This window comes from Oratosquilla oratoria, chromosome 27, assembly GCF_046742065.1.
Source record: "Oratosquilla oratoria isolate Oo_2021 chromosome 27, ASM4674206v1, whole genome shotgun sequence".
Taxonomy (NCBI): domain Eukaryota; kingdom Metazoa; phylum Arthropoda; class Malacostraca; order Stomatopoda; family Squillidae; genus Oratosquilla; species Oratosquilla oratoria.
Genome location: NC_134803.1, coordinates 51,099,478 through 51,110,168, shown reverse-complemented (window position 1 = coordinate 51,110,168; position 10,691 = coordinate 51,099,478). Strand labels below are relative to the sequence as shown.

General features: G+C 37.1%; 1 protein-coding gene across 6 annotated transcripts; it reads right to left on the bottom strand.

Moving 5' to 3' along the window:
• Positions 1–701: 701 nt before the first annotated feature.
• Positions 702–7,639, bottom strand: LOC143040054 (uncharacterized). 6 transcript variants are annotated; one of them, XM_076210673.1, is made up of 4 exons: positions 7,427–7,639; positions 5,648–5,777; positions 4,189–4,383; positions 702–3,784 (listed from the first exon to the last, which is right to left on the bottom strand). In XM_076210673.1, exon 4 carries the CDS (start codon positions 3,424–3,426, stop codon positions 1,987–1,989), a length of 1,440 nt encoding a protein of 479 aa, XP_076066788.1. In that variant the 5' UTR covers positions 3,427–3,784; positions 4,189–4,383; positions 5,648–5,777; positions 7,427–7,639; the 3' UTR covers positions 702–1,986. The 6 variants fall into 6 exon arrangements, with proteins under 6 accessions (XP_076066788.1, XP_076066790.1, XP_076066786.1 ...); XM_076210675.1 differs by having other exon boundaries at positions 7,518–7,635; XM_076210671.1 differs by lacking the exon at positions 5,648–5,777.
• Positions 7,640–10,691: the final 3,052 nt, after the last annotated feature.

The following is a 10,691-nucleotide window of genomic DNA, read 5'->3' as shown; positions in this document are numbered from 1 at the left end:
AGCCTTTGGTCTATGTAAATATGTGCATATATCATATGTATGCATGTAAATACATGTGCATGGACAATATATATGGGTAGATGTGATGCATACTTATATTTAAATAGATATGCACATATATACATATGCATAATTATCTATAAGGATATACATATATATACATGTGTGGGGTGCATATATGTATATCACTGGTGTGTATATATATTTATATATATATAGCACCTGATTAAATTGCCATAGCCATCCTCACTTTTTAGAGGATATTGGAAAGCATCCTACAGCCAGTGGGTGTCATAGGTGAACTTGAGACTATAATCCTGAAACTTTAGAACAATGTTTCTCTCACTGTATTCAGGAGCCCTGAAATGGACACTCCGCTGATAGTCTCTCTCTGGGGCCAACTGGCACTCTTAAGGTGGTGCCACTTCCGAAAGTGAATTTTAAATCTTTATGTATAACTAATGGTTATGGGAAGCATTTCCTTTAATTTCAATTTTTTTTTATAGGTTTTGGGTGTTTGTCAACTTCACTAGTGAGTGATGAACCCAGAGAGCACCACCATGAAGGTGTGCAACAGTAACAGCTGATCCTCCACCAGAAGAAAAGCTTGGAGGAAGTCCTATCCCCTAGCATAAAACTGGGTGATTAATATTACTATCATCCAGTAGAACAGGAATTATATTCAAATACACTACTACTGTATAACAGTTTTATTAGAAGTACAGTTGTACATACATATCAAAAGGCCTTTTCCTCTTTACGTGAGGAGGTGGCTGAGTCTGAGCATACGTGTATCCTACACCCATCCAAAACCCAATCATCATGTCAATGTCATGAAACAGTGGGGGTAAACCAACTCCTGCTGTTGGGCCTTCCATAGGAGCACTGTCTCACTGCATTGCCTTTGAATATGGCAGAAAAACAAACACAATATTTCAAACAATTCCTTCTCATTATGATTCTTTAATGACATGTCATAGGAACAACGTAGTAGCTATTTTGTATCTATTAACAGCATCAATAATAGAATGTAACTCTTTTCTTTCAATTTTCCAAAACATCATTTATACATACATATACCAAAGGCTTTTTCCCCCTTATAAGAGAGGTAGCTAAAAAACAATGGCATAAAAACCACTCCCATCCATTCCATCCCTAACATAATCAATTCCTCTCCACCCTCTTATCTTGGCACCTCCTGGATGATGGGTCATCCCTGCATCTCACTCACTGCCCAGGGTCAGAAACAGTGTCTCAAGACACAACACATCCACAGCAAGGCCGCTTCATTAAATTGGCAACCCCCCCTTTCCGTCCCCTTATGCACAAAAAGGAGAAGACGGGGAGAAATCCCTTCAGGCTGCGTCAATTTATTTTTCACACATGCTCCCTCACCCCCATCCCCCATGCATCACAGCATCATCCATACACAACCATTCTCCATTCACCCCTATCTTCTGTCCTCTCCCATCCTTCTTCAACAGACAATCTCCTCTTTCTCAATGCCCCTTTTACTCCATCCATCCATCACATCCTTGGTCGCCCCCTCATGTTCACTCCTTCCACACCTCTATTACTTATCTTTCTTTGCTCATTCTTTCCATGTGTCCAAACCATCCCAATACTCTTTCATCAACCCTATCTCCCCACTCCCTTTCTAACCCCATTCTCCTCACCTCCTCGGTTCTCACTCCATCCAGCCTAGTAACCTCTATCATACTTCTCAGGAACCTAATCTCAAACACTTCTCAAATACATCTCAAACACATATAGGAGCTATAGTCCTCAAGGGGTTGGTGCTTGGTCTCCAGTATAGGGCCAAAATTTTATATATGAATCAACTGTTCTATTGGGGATGCAGGTTTCCAGTCAGTGACATTCCAGGCAATGTTAATGTTGTAATACACATTATAATCAAGAGCCACAGTCCTCAACAACACCTAACTCCAGCCCTGACGAAGTACCTTTTCATTTGGAGTTGCAAGATCAATAAGATACAAAATCTTCCTTTATTTCTATAAAGTCATAGTCACATTCATCTTTGACCTTCATGACATCTGTAACCTCCTTTATTGATGTCCTTGTTAAGTCACTTGAAGTTCTGTTTGCACTATCTGTTTCCTTCATCACCTCTTGCCTGACAGTTGTCGATTCAGTGTCAGTGTGTTTTGAGGAATCTGCAGAACACGGGGACAAAGATTCACAATCAGTTCTTTGATGGGGTTTTTCCTCTGTGTTTGCCTGCATATATTTATTTGGATCACTAGCTGAAGAACGTAAAGCCTCACAACGAATACACATGCGAGTTTGCACGTGACTTTTCTGAAACTCGGAAGTGGGAAGTGAAGCTTCACAAACATCACATTTAAGAGTCTTGTCTTGCGTACGTGTATAAGATTTCTTGCGTGTGTGAGTTTTCATATGCTTTTTCAAATTTCCAGACAAAGAAAAGGAGGCTGAACAATGACATTTATACGGCTTTTCCCCCGTGTGTGTTCTCATGTGGTTTCTTAGACCCGAGGAATTCGAAAACGAAGCTACGCAAAGAGTGCAACTGTAAGGCTTCTCTCCTGTGTGAGTCCTCACGTGATTCTTCAGTTGCCCCGAGGTGGCAAATGTAGCAACGCAAAGAGAACATTTATGAGGTTTATCCCCCGTGTGAATTCTCATGTGGCCTTTCAGATGACTGAACTGGGTAAATGAAGATGTGCAAATGGGGCACATGTAAGGCTTTTCCCCTGTATGTGTTCTCATGTGGTTTTGAAGATCACAAGAATAAGAAAAGGAAGCTACGCATTGGGTACATTTATGAGGTTTTTCCCCTGAGTGCGTCCTCATGTGGCTTTTTAGATTACTCGACACGGAAAACGAAGCTTTACAAAACGTGCACTTAAATGGCTTTTCCCCCGTGTGAACTTTCATGTGGGTTTTGAGGTTACTTGACATAGAAAATGAAGCTCCACATAAACCACATTCATGAGGCCTCTCTCCTGTATGAGTCCTCATGTGACTTTTTAGATTACCCGACAGGGAGAACGAAGCTTCGCAAAGTGTGCATTCGTACGGCTTTTCCCCTGTGTGTGTTCTCATATGCAGTTTCAGATGACCCGACTGGGAAAACGAAGCCGTACAAAGAGTACATTTGTGAGGCTTTTCGCCTGTGTGTTTAATCATGTGGTTTTTCAGAGCCGTAGCCACAGAAAACGAAGCCGCGCAGAGAGCACACTTGTGAGGCTTTTCCTTTGTGTGGGTTCTCATGTGGTTATTCAGAGAAATGGACTGAGAAAAGGAAGTTTCGCAAAGAGCGCACTTGAAAGGTTTCTCTCCTGTGTGAGTCCTCATGTGGTTTTTTAAAGAAGAAGAATACAAAAATGAAGCTCCACAGTGAGTGCATTTATGAGGCTTATCTCCTGTGTTTGTCTTCATTTTGTTTTAAATATTACAAGACTGAGAAAACTTACAAAATGTGCATTTCTGAGGCTACTATGTGAGTTATCATGTAACCAAACTCAAATTCAGATAATGAAGTTGAATATATATATATACAAATAGTGCATGTATAATGCTTTTCCTTGTGAAAATAATATATATATATTTTTTCAGATTATCAGATGCTGGAAGTAACACTTTATAAAAATATAATGAATATGGCTTCTTTCACTTGTGAATGCTCACATTGCTTTTCAGATTTCCAAGCCAGACAATGCTGATTTAGAATGATACATTTGTTCAAAGGTTTTTCCTTGTGGAGGTCATCTCATATGGCTGTACAGACCACCAAACTCTGAAAATAAAGGCCTACAATGAGTATATATGGATATTAATTTTAATTGACTGTGAAAAGGAACTTTTAAAGTCAAGAGCATGAATGAGAAAAAAAAAAAAAAAAAAAAAAAAAAAAAAAAAAAAAAAATATATATATATATATATATATATATATATATATATAAATATATATATATAAATATATATATAAATATATATATATATATATATATATATATATAAATATATATATATATATATATATATATATATATAAATATATATATATATTTATATATATATATATATATATTCCTATATCAAGAATTTGCTGAAAAAAGCTTTACAAGGAAGAAGCTATTTACAATTTCTCGTTTTCACTGAATTATTGTATCAAGGTAATACTGGTAAATAAATACTCACAGCCAAAACAAAAGCTTTTCACCTTTGGAGTCCAAATATGATTATTCAACTGAGGAGGAAAAGACAATATCCTGGTTCTAAGTTCCTCAAAAAGAAATTTTGAGAAGATGCAAGTAAAAATCTTCAGTCACCTAATTCACTCAGGAGTAATTCCTTTCAGTGGATAAATCTGACAGCTGTATAACTTCTTGTACTCTGAAGAAAAAGAAATGCAGTTACACATGTTATTATTCTTATTACTCTATTTTGTATTGTTTGTACTGTTTCTTTGTTTTTTAATAGCTGGGTACCATGCTGTGGATGCATGATTGAGTGTGGTTCTTAGGAGTTGTTTGTATACAGTCATTAGTGTGTCTGCTGTACACACCCTGTACCTGCTATTGAACTCAGAATGTTTAGTTCCTTGATTATCTCCACTTTGACATTTGGGGTGAAGGTCATGTGTGTATAAAAAAAATTATGCTCAAAAGGGTTTTTGTCTCATGGGAGATCTTGGCCATTTGATTGTAGGATCATTCTTTCATTCATGGTAGTCAGGAAAAAACATCACAATGATTTGTAATGAGAGGCAGACATTCTGATTTTATTCAGCCAATGTTCTAGCTTACTGAGGCAAATTTATATGTTTTTGGTTGCTATTTTGTAATTGCTGTTATGCTATTATTGTTAGGTCATCTGCAGAGGAAGGTTTGAGGTGTTCTGGGTATGATGTGGGGAGGTCACTCATAAATAGGTTAAATATTGTTGGTGATAGTATCACTCCCTGGCGACCCTATTCCATAACCTTTACCTATTAGATGGTTATGATGCAACACTACATTCTATCTACATCTACCTTTTCTACTTTTGACTAGATTTATAATGGAAAAATAAAATACAGAGTATGTAACAATAGTATTATAATAATAGAAGAATGTAAAATATATAAGTAAATTAGAATATCATGTGTCAATGCAAATTTTCAAAGGTTTTTGGTTATGTTGGGCTAGGCTCCATTAGGTAATGCTAAATATTGGCTAAGATATTCAAAACACCATCATACTATTAATTATATTACCATACCCAGTGTGACATAAAATGTGTTTCATTTTTCATTGTAAATAAATACAAATCAGAGGAAACTGAAATTATCAGTGGAGTTCCACATGGGCTGGGAACTTAGCCCTCTCCTTTTCCTGATTCAAAATAGGGGACATTGATGAGAAAGTGGGATGTTCATTCTTCAACTCATTTGTTAATGATACCAGTGTGCAATTACCCATCACTACTGCTGTAGAAGTTCTCCGTCTTCCAGTCCTTGACACAGTATATGTTTGGTTGACAACAAACTACATGGGGTTTCATCAGATTTCATGAAGAAAATATTGGGATTGTGAGGCACTGACAGAAGCAAGATATAAAGGAAGTAATATAACTGTATGTAGGACATTGAATCTCCACACTGCTGTAAGTTAAATACTTGAGTGTGCACATCAGCTTAGAGTGCTCCTTTCACATCCACACTGGGGAGATGGTGAGAAAATCTACAGAGATGGCAGACTGGATGCTAAGATCTTCAACATCAGGGACCCTCAAACAATACTGGCTACCTAGAGGAATGAAAAAAAGCCTCTTCTGAACTACTTCAGCCAGTTAGCTATAAGGTACAATTCCAGAATCATGGAAAAACGGATATCTAATGTGAAATTTGCACTGTCCAATCACTCCTAACCTAATATCTTCTACCCTATCCTAATAACAATCCCATAGAAAAAATAGATCTTTGGAATACAAAAATGAAAGAAGTGAAAAATGCGTTTGCATGACTATAATATTATGTCACCTTATACAAGGAATGAGATCTAGCAACTAGAAATGGTGCAGCAATCATTTACGAGGCAGATCAGAAGTATGAGAGATTTTAGCTACAGGGTCAAAGTAAGAGCTGGGCTCTACACACAGTAACAGAAATGGGCCAAGTGCTGGGTCATCAACATGTGGACGATTTAGTAAAATTCCAGAATCATACAAACACGAATATTCAATGTGAAATTTACTATAGCTTATAACCTAATATAACCTACCCTAACCCTAACATAACCATTCCACCAGATGCCAGACCTCCAACCCTACACCAGATCAGGAGGCATTAAGGTGTCAGAATTTGGGGTAGTAGTGGACCACCATAGCTATTAGGCAGGCTTCTGAAAGTATCAAATAGTGTAACCTCCTAGTTCACACTTTCCAATTCATATGATGTGTACTAGTGGGTAGGTTTTGGTGTTAACACCAAGGCCAGTCTAGGGACACACCATTTCCACATCTCTGTCTGGGCCTCACATATTGGAACTGGTCTGCAATTGGGTTTGTTGCTGCTCCTTGTGGGGTTGGGTTATGTGCGATTGGAAGCTAATCTGAGATGTTGCCTAAGAATTTGTCTAGCCTCCTCTCGAGAGCCTCTGTGCTGACTCTCGTTAGGTCCCTTATCTCCCTTGGGAGATAGCTGAAGAGTCTGGAGCCAGCCCAGGTGAAGCATTCCACCTGAATTGTCTTCAGCCACTGGAAGCAGCAGTTTATGGACCTTCTTTCAATAGGTGGAGCAGTTGATCTCGTCTCTATGTCATGTAGGGCTATTTATATCTTTATATTTGAAGAAGACATATATTTTTAATTCAAATTGAATTGTAATAATAATTGCAATGTGTTGAATAAGAATACTAGTCCTTATACAAGTATTAAGTGATTGTATAATCATAATGACTTGTTTGTTTCTCTCAGTTTTTTTATATCTTATTTTTTTTATTTCTGTGTTTTATCTACTTTTGTATTTTCTGTCTATGGGATTATAGGCCTGAAATAAAGTCAATAAATTCTGTGGTACAGAATCACATTACATAGATGATGTAAAATAATGCCAATACAGCACACTCAAATCATCACAATACAGATATTCAATCTTTTAATAAACATATTTGATTTTCTTCACACCATACCAGTCAAATATCCTAATCTATGCTATGTAAATTAATGGGAAAAATGTTCTTACAACAACTGCTCCTGTGCTGAAGGCAGCTTACCCATTCTAGTTACTGTCGCCAAAAATCACCAGCCCAAATATGGAACAGGACATAATAATCTATACATAATTACTTTGGGTGATATATAATTGTTGGTAGAGGACCACAAAGCATTTAAAGGCATACAAAATATCCACTTAAGTCTTATCACAGTGGAAGTGCCTCCGACTCTTAATACCCACCTTATCTACGTATGATGATGATCATGATCCCCGAACATTGCATTTTTCTTGTAGTCTACAAATGAATATTTGCAAATAGGCCAGTACATACGCGTTCTTGTGGTTTTAAGCACATTAGGCGTAGGTTCAAGGTGATTTGCCTTTGTGACATCACTCCTGGTTATATTTACTCCCTTATCTATAACGCGCTCCGTTTTTGTTTTGTTTCCTTCGTTTGTTTACATTGTCCGTTTTCTACAATTTGTGATTTTTTTCTATTTACCATCAATGTTTGCTTTCTCGAATAAAATTTTCCTCTCTAATTTTATCATTATCAGTATCTCCTTTCAACCCTTTTACCTTGCCTTTTTCTTCTATAAGTTCCTGGAAAACGGTAATATTAAAATGGATAACTACAGTAACAAATGTCGGTAATTTTGTATATTAAATAACACTTTTTCTTACTTATGATATTTATATGTTGTTGTATACGATGAACAAGCATTTAACGAACGTTTTTACACCAAATTTTAACATTTACTTGTATATTTAATTTTTTTTAGGAAAAGGAAAGTGTGGAATTTAGTTCACACACGCTAGACTAAATTTCGCAAATTATCACTGGGATTCTCGCAGTGTTGTTTAGATACGAGACGAATTGTAGTACAACGATAATCAACAGTGGACTTCTAAAAATAACTTTAATGAGTAAACATGATAGTGAAAAGAGACTTGCATAAATGATCTGTGGATTTTTTTTTTCCAAACTATCCACTGTAAACTGTGGCAAGGAACGTTAAGCCTCTTCGGGTTTTCTTGGTTTATTGTGATGAGATATTTACAAATGTGGATGTAATCTCCTTTGGGGAGAGTCCCAAGGTACTCCCTATAAGAGAAAGAGCTCTCCGCCCTGTAAGGGAGACTTCTCTCTGTGTGGCGATGCAGTTGCTGTATACTCGTATATGTGAATGTGCCTATCTTTGCATATTTGGTGTAGGTTAACAGTTAGATAATAGGTTTGGGATGTATGCAATACTATTTGTGTGTTAATTGCATTGCAATGTATCTATTCGGTATTAGTGAACGTGTCATGAAATGGTGTATGGTTTGCAGTTATGATTATGTAGTTTGGTATGTATAGGGAAATGGTTAATGATCTGTCTGGGCGGTGGCGTGATGTGTGTTGTATGTTTCAGTCAGTTGTTTACGGTCTGTAAATGAGGTCAGCAAGATTTGAGGTATTGCAAAAGGTCAGTGCCTGTCGACACCTTGCATGCATGTGGATCACGTGCCAGGCATGTAACATGTAATGGTTAGTAATAGTGTATGGATACACTACAAAAATCACGAGGAGAGGCTAACTGTGATATACTGCTCTGGAGAAAAGACGGAGGAGATATGATATAAAATTTCAAGATTATAAACGGAAACGAAGACGTCAACATTTCCCATTTCTTTCAATTAAATACAAACTAATTAAAAGGATGTGCTGTGTCTTGCGACACTGCTTCTGACCCAGGGCGGTGGGCAGGGTGCAGGGATGACCCGTCATCCAGGAGGTGCTCAGATGAGAGGGAGGGTGGGAGGGGTGTGGAGTGTATTTAGGGATGAAATGGGTGGGAGTGTTTTTATGCCTTTCCCTTTTTGGCTACCTCCCTTGGAAGGGGGAAAAAGCCTTGGTATATGTATGTATGTAATTAAGAGGACACATTCGTAAGATATATGATAAATTTTCAAGAACAAACATTGGAAAAATTATATTCACAAAGAGTGGTAGACTATGGGAATACTTTTCCAAGTAGAGTAGTACACTGGACCACTGAATAGGTTCAAGAAAAACTGTGATAGTTGTATAATTCGGTAACTTAAAATATATTTACTAAAGTGTCGCTCACCTACCTAATCGGGGTTATTTCTTGGTTCTACAGAATTTTTTCTTTCACTTCTTAACCCCCCAGTGCATTTACTCGCCCTTTTTCACTCTACAATCTACCTTTACCTAAAGACACTAGCTCTCCCATTTCTAATTCTAACACGTTTAAACTCGCACCTTATCGCTGTTCGCTCCACATACGCACGAACTTACACATTCAGCTCGCACCTCATTAGCGCTCTTTTCTACACCGTGACCTTTGATCCCGTGCAGGGGTGCCAACTGTACACATCTAACCTGTACCCCTATCACCGCATTCATACCACATTAAGACAAACAAGAGAGGCCAGCAATAAATCACCAATAGATGCATATCAGTCTTGCTTAATATACCAGTGAGTTATATGTGTGAATGATATTCTAATACAGACCGAAGGGATTTCTCCATGACTTCTCTTTTTCTGCTTGAGGGGGCGGAGAAGAGGTATCGCCGTTTAAGTGAGGAGGCTTTGCTGTGGATGTACTGTGCCTTGCTGCATTGCGTCTGACTCAGGGTAGTTGGGGGATGCAGGGATAACCCGTCATCCACGAGGAGCTAAGAGGGATGGAAAGGGTGGTGAAATGGGTGGGAAGAGTTATGTGCCTCTGATTTAACTACTTATCATATAAGGGAGAAAAGTCTCTTAGTATGTAGATAAATAGATAGAATTATATAGTTTTAGTATTAGAACCGTGTTCATAATGTCCCTCTGCCTCCACTCGCCAATCTTTACCTTAAATTTGGTTATGTTGTTGGCCTCGTCAATTTACATTTATTATTTCGAACTGTGTTCTTGTCATTATTTGCACTTCATGTACATTGATTTATTGCCAAATAAAGTCTATCTATCTAAAACAACTCATCCAGATTGTTTTATCTCATACAAACAAATCCTATTTGTTCACTTTTATATATATTTCTCTGATCATTATCATGTCGTCTCTCTTCCCTGTTTTAATCTGCGAAGTCTCAATTTCTCATTATTTCCTCGTATGTCTTGGTGTCATCATTGTTGCCTTTTGTATTTTCTCTTATATTTGTTATATCTTTAGGTTTGATGATCACACAATTGCTGCATACATATAGACTTTCATGTCAATGAATCATTACGTATTTCCTTAAAAATAAAGTGTTTCTTTTTCATAGATGTAACATATATGATTTCAATAAAGGTCAAATATACAAATATTCATGAGCTTTTGTATATTTAATAATTACTAACCTGATATAATATGTATTGTAATCAAATAATTTCTTATAGATATGTTTTTCAGTTAGTTCTGGTAGTTTCTTATCATTTCTAGTATCATGTGATACATAGTTTCCACTTTTCTCAACTATTTTACAAGGAATGCAGAAAAATTGACAGCAAT